This window comes from Phoca vitulina, unplaced genomic scaffold (assembly GCF_004348235.1).
Source record: "Phoca vitulina isolate PV1807 unplaced genomic scaffold, GSC_HSeal_1.0 scaffold1, whole genome shotgun sequence".
Lineage (NCBI taxonomy): Eukaryota > Metazoa > Chordata > Mammalia > Carnivora > Phocidae > Phoca > Phoca vitulina.
Window position 1 is genome coordinate 4,734,486 of NW_022589704.1, and position 17,714 is coordinate 4,752,199.

Below are 17,714 nucleotides of genomic sequence, written 5' to 3' on the forward strand. Positions count from 1 at the left end.
GATGGAGAACCCACCCTGCCAGTCTCTTAGCCACAACCCTGACACCTCTCCTCTCAGCCCAACTTCTAGTCCATCAGAAATGCCATTGGCTTTAGCTTCAGAATATGCCCCAAATCCACCCACTTCTCAGGCCTCTGTCTTCGCTGCCACTGGGTCTGGTCTGAGCCACATCAGCCCCAACCTAGACTGTGTGGCCTCCTAACACAGCCCTGCACTCATTCTAGCCCTCCCCCCCGCCCCCCCAGATCTGTTTCAGCATGCTGACAGTATTCACTATCTACTGCTGCTAACGTATCACTCCGGCTTAAAACTTAGAGGCTGGAAACCCATTGAGAGTCTCACCACTGCGGTGGATCAGGAGTCTGGACTTAGCTGGATCCTCTGTTCAGGGTCCCAAAAGGCTGCAGACAAAGTCTCGTTGGTTTTCAAGCTCTGCGGCGGCAGGCAGCACGCAGTTCCTTGTGGGCTGCCACACCAAGAGCCTTGGTGCTTGCCGGCTGTTGGCTGGAGTCACCCCCAGCTCCTGGCTAAGTGGGCCTCCCAGTCTGGCAGCGGGCCCCATCAAGGCCAGCAAGGGAGAGAGTCTGGGAGCAAGGTGGGAATTAGAACCACATAGAACAATCAGAGAAGTGACATCTGCTCGCCATGCTTGCTGTATTCTGTTGGTTACAAGCCAGCCACCAGTCCCACCCACACTCAAGAGGAAGGAAACACACAGTGGCATGAACACAGGGACCGCGTACAGTCTATCCACCACAGAGAGGAAGAAACATCCTTTAAAACCCTCAGGCGGGTCATGACCCTGCACCGGCTTCCTTTGCACTCCTGGCCTCACTGTCCTGTGGCATTGGCCCCGACCTGCTGCTCCCAGACATCCAGATCAGCCCATGAACACCTCCCTCCCCAGAGCAGGTGCTGTGAGGATTCCGCAGGACCCCCTCCCCAGGAATTCTCACTCCCAGACGTGTCCCAGCAGGGGCTGGGAGAAGGGAAGTTAGAGGCATGCGATTATGGTGCTGGAAACTTATTCTATAGGATTTTTTAAAAATTACACATCGTGATTTTCTTGTTGTTGTCCATCTCCAACCTGTTTGTATTTTGACTTTTGTCTCTGGCTCAGTTGTTATTTCAGAGAGTACTTTTAGATTTCCAAGGGGCTCGAAATCAGACCTCAAGTGTTTATTCCCACAAACATAAACAGTTAAGTGGTAGGAAAATTCAATGTTATGTATACTAATAAAAGCAATATGATCATCTCAGTTCACACAGAAAAACCATTTCATAGCATCAAATACCCACTTCTTATTTTAAAATTTAAAAACAGAAAGGCCAGGATTAATTCTTGGCATAATAAAGTGTAAGATGAATAAAAACAAAGACCTTTATATCTTCTGTTTACTGCTTTTTCCCAGTGCTCAAACAGTGTCTAGCACATAGTAGATACTCAATAAATAAGCTCTGAATTGGTGAATGAATGAGTAATGAATGAATGAAATATCCAGTATTTTTTAAAACAAAAGAAAGCTCTGCACTTAATGAAGAAACACTGTAAGCCTTCCCATGAAAGGAAAGGACCATATGGGTGGATGGCTTTTGCCCCTAATAATAATCTGTGCCATAATAGAAATTGTTTTCAGTAGGATGATATGAGAAAGAAATGAGAATAAATATTTTAAAGGAAGTGGCAAAATGTATTTTTAAATCAATGATAGACTAAAGATGAAAGAAAAATATGTGAAAATTTAAGAAGTCCACAAATGTTAAAAGGACTTGAATAAATGGCCAGATAGGCCACGTTCCTGGTTAAATGGAAAGAGGACACATCTGCTCTAGGTAATTTATAGAGAGAGTGCTATTCCAATTAAAATCTCAACAGGATTATTTATTGAACTTGAAAACATAATTATTAAAGCCATTAGGATTAAAACAAGAAGAGAAGAACAACAGGAAGGAAAAATGGCATTGTGTTTTCAAGTATATTATAAAGAAAAATAAGGTAAATGCATTATACTGATATGAAAGCATAAAAACATAGATCAATGGAGCCAAGTAGAGAGCCCAGGCACTGACAAACAGATGGAAATAAAGTGTATGATAAATTAAGTAAAAAAAGTCATAAGAATACAAACAACATAGTTGCAATAACTAGATTGGTTTAATTATTAAGGTCAACAAGGAGTAGAAAGCAGAATGGAGAATTTAGCCCTCCTAGAGACAGGTCACAATTTTCTAACTTAAAGAAACAAAAATATTGTCAAAGAAAATTGGACTGATTCTACTGTAAAATTTACAAAGTCTGTATAATAGTCAAACTCTAAAATAAGACATAAAAGGAAACCAACCAAATATGACATTTGTTTTTATTGTAATTTATTTTAGCTTATCGTTTTATTTAATTATCAACATAATTCCCATATGCTATAGCAAGGAGAACAATACTAAAACGTACAGGGAAGAGCTTGTTGGCCTTCCTCTGTCCATCCACATAGCTGTGCGTGACCCCAGCTGCACCACACTGTGTCACTGTTCACTGGTCTCCACGCACCTGTAGACAGAAATACACACCCATGAGGCTCTCTTCCTCCCTCTTCCCTCTATAACGCACATCACTTCCCAGCCTGTTCTTTCTCCTTGATATTCTACTATTAACATCCCCGCTATTCGTATAGAGCAGATATGTCTTTGTGAGAGCTGAATTTATTCATCCGTACGAGTGCTTACGAAGTGCCCACAGTGAACAGGTAAAGAAGAAGAGATGAAGTCAGGTCCAGAAGCTGAGTCCCACCGTGAGGCTTTACCATAATTGTAGAACCATTCCCCAGTGGGCGATTATTTGCGGGATTTTATTACAGTTTTTATTATTTACAGTTTTTGCTAGTACAAACAGCACATCACAGAGTACCTCTGCTTTCATTTCTGTGAGGAGTCATAACAGTAGAATTGTTGGGGCAAACATTGTGGAAGGTGTTTAGAGCACACATGACAGCAAAAGTATTGGGAATCCATGGTCTAAGGGCTCATGCAAACACAGCAAGTGGCTGTGATGAGCGGGGGCGCCCTGGGCATCCAGGTAGAAGTCTAAGCCAGAATCCAGGCTCTTCACATAAGGAACCATTTGCCTTAGGATAAGTTGCTTAAACTCCTGAGTTTCCAAATGTCCACCTTTGCAAAATGGAGAGAAATGCTCATCTCGCAGAATTTCTGTAAGGATGAAATGAGAAACTATTTTGCAAAAGGCATGTGTGAAAATGCGTTGTAAATGTTCGTGCAACAAGCATATGAGATGTTAGAAGTTCTGCTACAAGAGTGGACCCAAGAAACCAGGAGACACAGATATGCATGGGGTACATAACAAAGTGTCAACCTTACTAGCAGCCAAAGAAACTCAAATTCACATCTGGCTTCCATTTTACAATATGATGGAGGCATCAGAGGAAGGAGAGAGCTAACCTATTGGTGCAACAGGTGAGCGGATCGCCAGAGAAGCCGGGCACCCCCCCCCCCCCCCCCCACCGCAGGAGAAGCAACCAAGTCAGGCTCGGGTCTCCTTTCTCAGCTCTTCACCCAGGATTTTCTGTCAGCAGCAGGTCTCAGGAGATCTTCCAGAGAAAAAACATACATCCAGGAGGGGAGCATGCCCCATGCCCTGGAGTAATCTCACTGATAAAATTTAGAATGAGGAAATTTTTAAAAGAACATTTATAAGATCTGTCAGTACACATCCCGTGGTTATTTCAGGTATGGAAATAACCACCCAAATGTCCTGGAATGGGAGCTGAGACAATAACTCATTGATCACATTTTCTCAACACACTTGGCTCCGGGCTGACAAAAGAGCTTTTTCCATTTCCTGGTGCGGGAAGACAGAGCCGCATGGTGTGCTTGGGTGTGAATTCTCTTCTTTTGGGAAGTGACCAGGGGGCTTTTCCCAGTGTACCACCATTACCCTGCCTCCCCCGGACAATCACCTCTGATTTTCCCGAACAGGTTGGTGTAGTTAGCAGGAGATGCCCGTGAAGTGTGAACTCAGGTGACCTGCACTGGGTTGGGTCAAGTGCACGGCAGATTCAGACAAGCCAGGTCGGCACCTTGGCATCTAAAAGGCAGTTTCTCTGCCCCAGTTCTGGCCCCTGCCTCCAGACTGTGGAGCCCTGGTGGAAACAAATTTCAGGCACAATAAGGAAATGGCAACACCATTGCCTGAGCCACCCAGATAACCAGGCAAACATTCTTTGTACAAAATAAAATAAGGGATACTTCCCACTTCCCCCTGTGGAGAGGGAGAGTGGGCAGGAGGGGCCACTGGCCTCCAGGCAGAATGGCAGCTTGGGTTCCATGTGCCTCAGGATGGAGCTTCTCTCTTGGGCTAAGAGAAGCTCAGAACAAACGCCGTATCTGTAGGGCCAAGACAGGGTTTGGAAGCGGGATCATGGACCAAGGATTTGGGTGGGGGTGGGGGAGAACCAAGTGAGAACAGATTAGGACCACACAGTGGGACCCCTTCCCACCTGTGAAACCCACACAGAAGCTCAGTTAGGGGAGAGCCGGTGTGATGGGTGCAGATCTCGCTTAGGAGCTAAGAGGTTGGAGGCCTTTACCCTAAATAACTCTGATCGTGCAATGTGGAGTCAAGAACAGGACTGACAGAAGAAGCTGGAAGGAAAGACCACCACAGCTGTCCAACCCTGGAACAACTAGAACATATCATCCCCTAGAAGATTCATTCTCTGGCAGGGACAGGGACCTGGTGGCTCCTCGGCGTCCTTCTTTTGTACTATTCCAGGAGCAGTCCAGACTGAGTGATATGGAAATGTCATTAATTTTTGAAAAATATTAAACAGTCTCTAGAGTTTAATATATAATATATTCTACATCCAGTGTTCAGATTCAAATCTCTCTAAATATACTTAGGGAAAGGATTCAATGAATCACCTCAAATAAAGCCTATCTTTTGGAAATTGGGCTTACTTTAATACAAATTTAATTTTGTTCCAAAAAGCTGAATTCTTGCTTTAAAATAAATGTGACCCCCATGGGATGTGCCGGCATCTGGTGGGCCAGTGACTCAATGCTAAGACTGAAATATCTGATGAATCCAGTCATTTCAAGCTCCATATCCGCTTCTCAGGCTTTGTGTTCTCAGACCGTTTTCCCCTTTCTTGCTTCTCCTTTTCCGTCCTGTTCTGTAGACTTGGTGAGATGAGGGAGCCGTGCCACGCATGGTCCAGGGGATCTTTCATGCAGCCATGTGCCGAGTTCCATTTTCTGCCTCGCCTGCTCCATTAGGTGGTCGGGTGCCGGCCTGCTTTGACCTTGCCTGTTGCAGCCCTTGGAGGACAAATGGAAGTTGGGGTGGGGGTGGGGCGTCCGGGAACGACCTCGCAGCGCAAGCTGCGCGTTAACTTGGCAAATCAGCAAAACGATGAAATGTCAGAGATAATCAAATGTCTTTGGAATCAAGATTCAAAGTATAATTGAGGGAAAGCTGTGATTTCAGTACTTATGCACAGAGGCAGCATGTTTAACATAATCATTTTGCAGAGATTGTTGTGTTAAAATTTAAGTAGAGAAGATCCCCGCATCCATTAAAGGGTTTTCCAAACTGCAAAGAGAAACCAAAGTAATTATCCAAAAACATCCCCGTTCTTCTCCACCCCAGATATACCTACCTCAGCAAGGCCTTCGGCTGTGAGATAGGGGGACACATATTTTACTTGGCCAAAAATTTTAATTTATGCAAGATAGTCAGGGAAGACCTCTGATACGATGACATTTCAGCGTGTGTTATCTCTGCGGATGAGCATGTCTCTGAGGAGGGAGAATCCAGGTAGACGGAGGAGTAGCTGGGTCAGTGAGCAGGAGGAAGGTGGTGGAGGTCCAGCCAGGGAGGTGGCAGGGGAGTGTTACAAAGGCCATTGCAAGTGGAGAGACCACGTCATTTAATGTGCAAACCAGGACACTTAAGAATGAAAGGGGGTGCATTATTAATTGCATATGAACGAGGCCCGTAAGCAGGGACATAAGTTAATTATGGGGACACTGGTTTCACTTTGAGTGAGACAGTTGGCAGACTTTGGAGCAGAGAAAGGGCACGATATGGCTTCTGTTTTAAAAGGTTCACTCTGGCTGCTGTGAGGAGTGTAGTGGGAACAGGAACAGAGGGGGCAGCAAGGATGGAGAGATGGTGGTGTTAAAATTTAAGTAGAGAAGATCCCCGCATCCATTAAAGGGTTTTCCAAACTGCAAAGAGAAACCAAAGTAATTATCCAAAAACATCCCCGTTCTTCTCCACCCCAGATATACCTACCTCAGCAAGGCCTTCGGCTGTGAGATAGGGGGACACATATTTTACTTGGCCAAAAATTTTAATTTATGCAAGATAGTCAGGGAAGACCTCTGATACAATGACATTTCAGCGTGTGTTATCTCTGCGGATGAGCATGTCTCTGAGGAGGGAGAATCCAGGTAGACGGAGGAGTAGGAAGGCATGGAGAGATGGTGGTGGCTGGGACCAGCGCAAGCAGTGAGAGGTGGTCAGACTGCCGGGGTGGTGGATGGATTGAACAGAGATATGAAAGAGGAGAACACACGAGCAGGATTCTAGATTTTTGCCCCTGGGGCGACTAGAAGAGTTCCCATATTCTGAAATGGGGAAATGCAAGAGGAGGAGGAGGAGGTTGGGGGGGCAAGGTGAGAACAAGGGTTGAGTCTGGGCCATCTGAGCTTGAAGAACTCATTGCACTTTGGAGGGGGATGCTGGGCAGGCAGTTGAATGTAGGTCTGCAGCCCAAGGGACAGACAAGTAGGAGACTGGGCGTTGGGAGAGGTGAAGCCCACGGTGCTGTTTGAAGCCATGAAACCAGATGAGAGCCTGATGGGTGTGCACAGAAGAGAGCCTAAGGATGGAGCCCTGGGTCCCCCAGCACCAACAGGTGGGGAGACGAGACCCTGGCCCAGAAGGCTAAGCAGGTGGTCAGCAGGGGCAGGAGAGCATGGAGGGAACCCAGTTAGCACTTCATTTCAGAAGGAAGGGACAGTGGAGAGCTCAAATACCGATTATAGGCCATGTAATCTGAGCTCCTTCTGTGTGAGGAAGAGGAGGGGGGCCTAAAAGGTCAGAGGAGGGATGAGAGAGGCAGAAGGAAGCCAAGAAAGAGAACCTTCCAGAAAAAAAGGACTCGGCCATCTAAGAGATCCAGAGAGAATGGAATGGAGTTGTAAATCATCCTCAGAAGTCAGAAGCAGCAAACTCATCGCCAAGCTCATGGATTAGCTTCCTAGGGTGACCATAACAAGTACCACAACCTGGGCAGCTGAAAAAGCTGGAATTCACTCCCTCACAGTCTGGGGCTCCAAGTCCAAGACCTCCATGGTGTCGGCTGGGTTGGTCCCTGCACAGGCTGTGTGGGAAAGCTGTTCCAAGCCTCTCTCATTGGTATGTGGACAGCCAGCTTCTCCCTATGTCCTCACACGGTCTTTGCTCTGTGCATGTCTGTCCTGGGGTCTGAATTTCCCCTTTTTATAAAGACACTAGTCATACTGGATTTGAGCCCACCCTACTCCACCCAGTATGACCTCCTCTCAACTAATGCTATCTGCAATGGCCCTATTTCCAAATAAGGGCACATTCTGAGGTCCTGGGGGTCAGGACCAGGCTGGCCCATCCTGGAGAGCAGTGGTCCCATCCCCCAGTGAAGAGAGGGGGCCAGCCGTCTCTGCCTGATGACAGCTCCCCACTCTTCTCCCCCAGGACACATTCAGACAACCGGTGACAGAGTCCTGGGGAGGGGTGGGTAGGAGAACTTTCCAGGCCAAGAGCCCATCATTTTGCAATTCCGGTTGTTTGAATAATGTCGATGTTCCCACCATGTGTCAGCCCTAAACACAGCGGTGGGTTTTCCGGACAGGGGCCTGGATGGGCACCAGTGGTGTCCAGACTCTGTGGGTGGTGAGCATACACCATGTCTGTGCCCAAGGGAAAGGACCACCTCCGCCCCTGGTGATGCGGGGACTACGGAGAAGGCAAAGACAGGAATGACACATCCGAGGGGGCAGTGGAGTCCAACAGAAACCAGATACGTTGTTTCCACTTGTAATCTTTCCTGACAACATGTCATTGGAGAGCCTCAGTTACTCCCCCAGCGGTCCCCAGATGGGCTGTCACCTGCAGCCGATGCTGTCAGCCCCCAGCGGTTTCTGCCAGAAACACGGTGGGAACCAAACTAATATTCTCTTCACTCATCCCCAAGTTGAAGCCGTCTGTCCGCTGCAGGGTTTACAGCTCATGGGGCGCTGAGTCCAGAGCGCCGAAACACTCCTCACCTCGCAGCTTCCTGACGATGAGCAGCAGGAGAGATCATGTCCAGCTCTGAGCACCCTGACTCGGGAGAGGGAAGGCCACATCCCCATCTCTGCCACCACGCACAACTGAAAATGTGAGGGTGACCACCAGCAGCCAAGGAAACATAAAATAAAATTCAAAACCTGTGTTCTCTCAGCATGCTGTAGGTGACTAAGTCACAGGGACAAGGCTAAGGAGAGAAGCCCAATCAATGCAAACCCAGGGCGCACTTGGAATATCCCAAAGCAGGGAAGCAAATGCCGTGGGGACGGAGGACTCCTTGATGAGGGAGGGAGAACATGGGGTGGTGTGAGCACAGGGAAGTGTGTGTGTGTGTGCGTGCGTGTGCATGTGTGCATGTATACACGTGTGTGCATGTGTGTGCAGGTGTGTGGGAGGTGAGACAAAACTATCCGGCTACACTGTCATTTCTAGATATGAGTTTTAAAATACATCTTTTAAATGTGTACCTTACAACAGTTTTTACATTTTTTAAGGTCAAGACATCCAATTTCAGATTATCATGAATTATTCAAACTAATGTCACTAAAAAATATGTTCTTTTATCTGTTAAAAATATAGTTAATACTATTTTGCTAAAAAAAGTACTATGAACAATGTAATATTTTTAAATCTTACTATGACAATGCATGTGTGATATAATTAAGAAATCTACTTTAGAAATGGCACATGTAAATCCTTTTGGGTTTTAGTTTATATAAGTTTCTAGGTTTGTTCTGTGTCCTCACAAACACTCAAGCTTTGAAGTGTGGAAATAAAATTAGACAGCAGAGCTGCCTGTAAAGGTGGCCGCTGGGGGAAATGGGTGAGTGGGTGCACAGAAGAGAGAGTGCTCGAGCTTTTAGTCCAAATGTATTTGCAGGCCAAGTGATGCACAGAACAAGACAGACTGTGGTCAGGCAGTTTAATAAGCACTGAGATTTGAGTCTTGTGGACAAGCAGTGTCTGAGGTCAACTATTATGTACCAACCATGTGATTGTGGAAGGTGAGGGCATTGAGATAAGAGCTGACATTTTAATCTTCAGATCACTCTCTCCCATCACTGCACCCAGAATCTAGTTGGTACTAATCAGGTGTTTGTTGATTGACTATATGGATGGATGGATGGATGGATGGATGGATGGATGGATTGGTAGATGGATGGATGGTTGGATGGATGGATGGATGGATGGATGGATGGAAGGATGGATGGTTGGATGGACGGACAGATGGTTGGATGGATGGGCAGACAGGTGGATGGATAAATGAGTGCGTGAGGCCCCCAAAGTAGCTACAATGATGGCAGCTCCATTGACAGAATGGCGTACTTAGTTTGTGATCTCCGTCGTCTTTGTCCCTGCATTTGTCCACACATGCCCCATTGTATTCAGTTCCTTTCAAAGCAAAGCTGAGGAGCTGAGTCATGTTCCTACTGAATGAGCCCACAGGAAAGGTTCAAGAGACCTGAGATATTTTGTCCAGACAATGATGTGACTATTTTTAAGTGTTTTCAGAGTAATCCCACGGAAACAATGGAGCACAGCAGGCAGGCCGTGCTGGCTCCTCAGCATGAACCAGGCGGTGGCCCCAGCTCAGAATCGTTGTGGTCCTCACCATCACGCATCTGCCTAAAAAAAAAGTTTCATTTAACAATATCCTTGAGGACACAGTAAAAAATAATTGTATTAAGACTTGACCCTTGACTACACAGCTTTTTAATATTCTATGTGACAAAATTGGGAGTGCAGCCTTGGGCTGCTCGTGGAAATAAGGTGGCCGTGAGGAAGCAAACCTGTGAGGTCGTCTGCCTGCAGCTGAACCAGCCACTTTCCATGGAACGTTTCGAGAAAATGACTGACAAACTTTGGCTTTTGAGAGACATTTTCTCAAAAGTGAACCAAATGAGCCTGAAAGAAAAGCTCTGACCTAGCAAAAATTAAAATTTTGGCAGTCTCGTAATCACCTCTGTGAGCCTGAGAGCTTCCCCATTACTTAGAGTTTCGGTTTTGAGACTAGTGTAGTTATTGATGAATGTGATTTTGATATGATGGAATGTGTCAAATGTGAGGACAGAATTTCTTCCCAAACCTCAACCGAAACAGCACACTGCGGCAGAATGAATACAGAAGCACGTATGAGCACGCGGCTACCTTCCATCAAACCAGACATTAAAAAGATTTCAAAGATGCAGAACAGGAACGCTCATCTCACTATTTTGTTTTGTTTTGTTTTGGAAAATATAGTAAAAATGTTATTTATGTGAACATATAATGAGTTTATCATTGTTATTTTTAAGTGAATTTAAAATGTGTATTTTAGAAATTTCCCAGTTTTAATATTTATTACAGTAAATATCAACAGCTATAACTCATAAAAACAAAAGCTCCTTGAGATATTAAAAAATTATGAAGAGTATAAAGGGCTCCAAAGTCAAAAGTTTGAGAACCACTGCTGTGGACTCATCTTAAGCACGGTTGTCTCCTCTAATCCTTAGATTCTCCATGCTGGTGGATTCGTGGAACTTAGAAATAGTAACTACACATGCCTCCTGAAATTCCTCAATATTAAGTTGCAAAGTCTGCTTTTTAAAATGTAGAAATTATATGGTGACACAAAAAAATTACTATTTGGAACCCATTCAAAATGGAGCCTTAGCCTTACGGAAACCAAAACTTGCCCACGTATTTCATGCACTATTACTAAATTTGTCATCCGAACAACTCCATCCTTCTGTTTAGTTTCAAAATCCTGTGTTTATCCTAAGTTTTAAACAGGAAGAAGTGATTTGTGCTTCTGTCTTCATTCCTAACTCAAGCACAGAGTACCTCAATAATTAAAAAAAAAAAAAAGAGGGAGAAGAGTACAATCTGTTCTAAAGAGAGGTGTGTCCATCTTGGAGTAACAATTACCTGGAGGAAGCAAACCTCTAGGAACATGGCCGGGTCCTGCTACTCCTTCGAGGCACTGTGTCCGGCCGCGAGGGGCAGGAAGCTTCCACCCTAAGAGCCCTCCCCCATTTCAGTTACAATGGGCAGAGCCAGCCAGTGGGAAGTATAACAGAGACAACGGAGATCATTCCTACTTGATTTCCCTCTCTTTCTTCCTCAGGAACTTAACCGGCACATTTCCTGAATACCCTAACGTGGAAGAAGGAGGGTCTGCCATTATCTTTTCCAACAAGACCCCACAACAGGTACGGAGATGCTTGAGAAATAAAACGCAAATCTATTGTAATCCCATTTCTTTAAACTGTAACCTGAATGGGTTCATAGTGTCATTAGTTTTGGGTTATTCTCCTGCAAATATTTACGTGGAAATATTTTGATGTTTCATCAATTATGTACTTTTTAAAAAAATTTTTATTGTTATGTTAATCACCATACATTACATCATTAGTTTTTGATGTAGTGTTCCATGATTATGTACTTTTAAATTTATTTCAAAATGAATTCGTTCTTCTTCCTGTCTTACCTTTGAAAGAGACGTGACAACACATGGGGCTTACTTTCTTGGTAAATTCTGAGCAGCTTGATTTCAAGGGTCCTTTATGTTCTGGTCCCTGCTTGCCTCTCAGTGTCATCTGCTGTCCCCTCGTCCCCCATCTTCCTTCCATGAGCCCCAGCAGTCCACCCGCCTGCCCTCCTCATGCCCCATGTCACTGTACCTTCAGTGTCTTTCTGCACGTCATGCTCTCCTCTTATCCCAGGCTGACCTTCTACCCCTTGTCCCCTGCTTCATTCCTGCTCACCTGTCGAGAGTCAGCTCTTTGCCACACTGATGTTCTTCCAGAGAAACATCTCTGTAGATGCTCCAGTGGCATCTGATGAAATTGACTTCTAAGGCTGTTTTTAGAGATGTCTCAATAAACTAGAAATAGGAAAACTGTTCTTAACCTCAGAGTATTAATCATAGAAACCAAGAGAAAATTAGCATCATGCTCAACAGTAGAGCACTAGAAGCATTGCTATTAAAAGTGAAACTCACACTCATATACTCAAGCTGATATACTGGACCACATAAAACTCAAATGGCAAAAAATATCATAATTGGAAGTAAAATCATATGATAAACTGGAGAAAATATTTGCAACATAGGTGATAATAGCTACCTTTCATACATAAAGGGTTCTTAGGAAATAATAAAAATCTAAACACCTCAGTAGAAAAGAAGGCAAAAATGTTAACTTAATTTTTAAAACTTTAAAACTCACTAGCAAAGAAACTCAAATATAAAATAATGTTACTATATCTCTTTTCACCTATAGGATTGGTAAAAATTTTAAATCATAATCATCGCTGGAGTTGGTGAGCATGTGGAGAAAAGTCACTCCCACATATTGTAACTGGATGCATAAATACATAAATTGGCATGACCTTTTTGAGGGACATGAACCAAGTAAACATCAGATGTTTAATGCGTATACTCTTTGACCCATAAATGCTATTTAAGGAGTTTACATGAAACAAATAATTAGACAAGTTGCCATAGACCAGAGACAACAAACTTTTGTCATAAGGGACCAAATGATAAATATTTGAGGCTATGGAACACAGATCCTCTGCCACAACTACCCAACTCTTCTATTCTAGCATGAAAGTGGACACAGACCGTAGGTAATGAATGGGCATGGTTGTGTTTCAATAAAGTTTTATTTACAAACTGGGCAGCAGCCCAGATTTGGCCCATGCATATGATTTGCCAACCCCTGCCATAGATGACTGAAACAGCTGTTGGGGGCCGCCCCGTTTATAGCACTGACAAAGAGAGCAGGCTACGGTTCATGAGGAGGGAACCAGTTAGGGAGCATGAAGCACTACACAACAGTAAAAGCTCTGCTACAAATCAGAGTTTCTCCACTTCAGCACTCCTGACCCCACGGTCAGCCTCCCGTCCCCCCGTGCTCCCCCGAGTGAGCCGTCAGGGTCAGAGGGACGTGCTCTTCCCCACCTCCCTGTTAGAAGCTGACACAGCTCCTCAGCCCTCGCTCCAGCCTCTGGCAGACTCCTGTCCTCCTCAGAACTCAGTGAACACATACTATCCACCCTACAGTGTGGCAGTTCATCAAGCCCTGCCTTGCGTGACTGTCCTTTCGACCTGTTGTTATTTCCCTTTGTTACCCTGTGAGGTCTTGTCGCTGCAGCTAAATTGTCAGGACCAAGCTGTGTCGTGAAAGCCCATGGCCAGGGATCAAATGTGTTTCATGTTAGTTTAGAAAGGTAATAATTACAGGATTAAGCATGTTGGTGCAATGACTACATTGTGTACACAAGGAACATTCAAGAGTAGGGTTAATGTTGGCTAAAAACAAAAGAAGATGAAGATGTCTGGCTAATACATTAAAATAAGACAAAGAAGGCCACAAAGCAGCATGACTTGTAAAGACAGGTGATGGAAGAGTCTCAACAGGGTAGAGGTGATGAAACACTGGCCCCCCACCTGCCAGGTCTGCAGCCTCAAGGGGCTCCTTCCCTACGCGCCTCCCTCCCTGCGCCGATGTAACGATTACATGAGGTGACTCGTGTAGCGTACCTGCAGCAGTACAAGTGGAAATCTCGCAGGACATCGTGATAATTGTCACTAAGGGGAGGAGGAGGATGAAGAGACAGACCAAGCATAACCATTATAATGTGTACTTAAAGAGTCAACTTTATATTTGTTAAAAAACAAGCAATACAAACACTTTCTACAAAGTGAGCATAATCACGTTGATACCAACACTCCCAGAGAAGACCAAATACAAAGAGAATCACAGATTAGTCTTCCTTACAAGTATTAATGCAAAAATTCAAACTGAAATATTAGCATGCCAAAACTGGCAGCACATTAAACAAGCAAAACACCACAATCAAGCGGCATTTATTCCAGAATGCAAGAATGGCTGCGGTTGAGGGTGTCTGTGGATATACTGCATCCTATAAAGAGATCCAAAAGGGAAAACCATAAGTGCATCTCTGTGGATGCTGATGGGGTCTTTCACAAATTCAACATCCATTCTTGATTTTTAAAAATAAAACAAAAAAAATTAGAATATAGGGATACTTCTTCAACATGACAAAGTATTTCTTAGTTCAAGATCTAATATTATACTTAATGAAATTCACTAGAAACAATTCCACCAATGTCATGAAAAATACAAGGATGGCCATTGTCACCGCTGTCCCCTAGGATCTATGGACTCTGTTGGATACGAGAAAGAACGTAGAGATATATGGAACGGAGAAGCAAAATGATCACTTTTTGCAGGTATGCTCTACACTTAGAAAAGCAAAGAGAATAAATTGAAAACTAAACAGTGTAAGAAGGAAGATGGGGAGTTACAGAGAGCAAAAGCATTGGTGTGTACAAACAGAGGCCAGATAGAAAATACAACAAAACAGTCCATTTACAACAGCACCAACAATACAAAGATAAAGCATCCAGGAACACACTTAATAATAAATGTGTATTTTGTGTGAAGAAAAGTTTTTAAAAAGTGTGAGGGATACAAATGGAAAGAGGGAAAATCACACCGTGTTCTTAGGTAGGGATACTCCACATTGTAAATACATCACTTCTCCGAAACATCATTTGCACGTGTGATGTGATCTATACAAAAATACAGATGGCGTTATGTTGGAGGTGGGGCAGGCCACTCAAAAGGTGACCAGCCTGATTCTAAACTTTAGGTGAAAGTAAATAGCCAAGAAAAACCAGTAAAATTCCGAATGTAATTACACAATGTAATGAGAAGGAAGTAGCTGTGCAGTATTGAGCCATGCTATTAAGAACCCATCGGCACAGATAAATAACTAGAAAGACTCATCAGTGGAAAAGAATAGAAAATCAAGAAATATACCCAAATACATATGCCAATTTAGTACATAATAAAGATGGCATGGCGCCTTTCTTAGGTAAGGGGGAAAATTTAATAAATGGGATTAGAGTAACCAGGTTGTCATCTGAAAGAAAGAAGAAAATTAAATCTCTATTTCTTTATACCTCACCCCAGAATGATTCCAGATGGGTCAAAGATTTAAGTGCCAAACAAAACAAAAACAGAAAAGATCTAGAAGAGGCCAAGGAAGAAATGTTATAACCTCAGAGTGGGAAAGACGTTTCTACCTCCGTTGCACAACCCAGGGGTCGTAGAAGAAAAAAAATGAAATTTTAAATGATACACACAAAAAATTTCTAACCTGCATGGCAAAACAGACCCCAAGTGAAGTCAAATGACAGATGACTCAGTAGGATAATTACTTGTAATGAGCACCCCACACAGATCATTTTTCTCATATATAAAGAGCTCCTACAGCTCTATAAAAATAAAGATCAATAACCCAATATTTTAAAAAGCCAAAGGATATGAACAGACGTTTCTTGGAAAAGAAAATGTAAATGGGTTTGAAACATAATAAAAGATGTTCAACATATAAAAAGATGATCAACCCCATACATATAACAGAAATGCAAATTAAAACTACACTGACAGACAAAATTGATAAATTGAACCTCATCAAAATTCAAAACTTTTGCACTTCAAAAGATGCCATCAAGAAAATACAAAGACAAAAACATACTGGGGGAAGATATTTGAAAACGAATACCTGATAAGGGGTTTGTATCCAGGATAAACAAAGAATTCTTGTGTCTCAATAAGAAAACAATTCAATCAAAAAATGGGCAAAAGACTTGAATAGATGGGGCGCCTGGGTGGCTCAGTCATTAAGCGTCTGCCTTCGGCTCAGGTCATGATCCCAGGGTCTTGGGATCGAGTCCCACATCAGGGTCCCTGCTTGGTGGGGAGTCTGCTTCTCCCTCTCTCTCTGCCTCTGCTTGTGTACTCTCTCTCTCCTTCTCTTTCAAATAAATAAATAAAATCTTTAAAAAAAAAAAGACTTGAATAGACAATTCACAAAGGATCATAAATGAATAGCTTATTAGCACATGAAAAGATGCTTGGCATCCTTAGTCTTTAGGGAGATAAAACATAAAACTACAGTGAGACCATTTCATTCCCACTAGGATGGCCATAATCAAGAAGACAGACAGTAACAAATGTAGAGGGTGTAGAGGAAAAGGAACCCTCCTATGGTGCTGGTAGGAATGCAAAATGGCACAGCCGTTTTGGGAAACGCTTGTCCCTTTCTTAAAAGTTAAACACAGACGGAGGGGGGGCGGAGCAAGATGCCGGAGGAGTAGGAGACCTGGATTTCGTCTGGTCCCAGGAATTCAGCTGGATAGGGATCAAACCATTCTGAACACCTACAAACTCAACAGGAGATCGAAGAAAAAAATAGCAACAACTCTCTGAACAGAAAAGCGACCACTTTCTGGGAGGTAGGACGTGCGGAGAAGTGACTCCGAGGCGATATTCGGGAGGATAGACGGCGGGGGAGGGGCCTCCGTCGGCCGCTTCTGGCAAGTGATAGAGCAGCAGAGCACAAAATCGGAACTTTTAGAAGTCTGCTCCGCTGAGGGACGTCACTCCGGTGGCTAAGCGGGGGGTGGAACCCTCGCGGGACAGTGTGGTCTCAGGACCCTCGGGGTCACAGAAAGACCGGGGGTGCCTGAGTGCGGCAGAGCTCCCAGGGATCGGAGCAGGGAAGCCGGCTGCAGAGACGGAGCCCAGGCGCGGGCTCTCAGCTCGGGGTTGCCATAGACCGTGATCCGCGGCACAGTCGGGCCACTGCTCCTCCAGCAGGGACCCAACAAGCGGCAGATCCGGGGAGACTCCCCTTCTTCCCCCGGGAGGAGCGGCGCGGGAGCACACCGCGGGGATCTGCTGGGTTTGGAGACTCCACCCGGGGTCGGGTGCCGGATAGAAAGGCGCGGTCACAGGCCGGGTGAGCGCGGAGTGCGGCCGGAGACCGGGGAGACGGGAGTGACTGACTGCTTTTCTCTGGGGGCTCGCTGAGGAGCGGGGCCCCGAGTTCTCGGCTCCTCCGGGGCGGAGACTGGGAGGCCGCCATTTTCACTCTCCGCCTCCAAAGCTGTACGGAAAGCTTGCAGGGAACAAAAGCTCCGGAGAGCAAACCCGAGCAGATTACTTAGCCCGGACCGGCAAGGGCGGGGCAATTCCGCCTCCGGCAGAGACATTTGGGAACCACGGCAACAGGCCCCTCCCCCAGAAGCTCAGCGAGAACAGCCAGACAAGACCAAGGTCACCGATCAGTGAGAACGGCAGAACTCCAGCGCTAGGGGAACACTGCACATAGAATCCATGGCTTTTTTACCATGATTCTATAGTCTTTCAAAGTTAATTTTTTTTTTAACTGTTTTTTTTGAATTTTTCTTTTTCCCTTTTTCAACCAACATCTTATCAATCCCTTTTTTAAAAAAACATTTTTATTTTTCATTTTTAGAGTCATATTCTATCCCTTCATAGTAGTTACC

The 17,714-nt window shown here is 44.6% G+C and overlaps 1 protein-coding gene across 1 annotated transcript in view; it reads left to right on the forward strand.

Moving 5' to 3' along the window:
• Positions 1–17,714, forward strand: part of IQCA1 (IQ motif containing with AAA domain 1) — a 150,433-nt gene that overhangs the window by 51,775 nt on the left and 80,944 nt on the right. Inside the window, exon 7 of the mRNA XM_032408149.1 lies at positions 11,451–11,535. Within this exon, the coding sequence (XP_032264040.1) occupies positions 11,451–11,535 (85 nt within the window). The remainder of the gene's footprint in view (positions 1–11,450; positions 11,536–17,714) is intronic.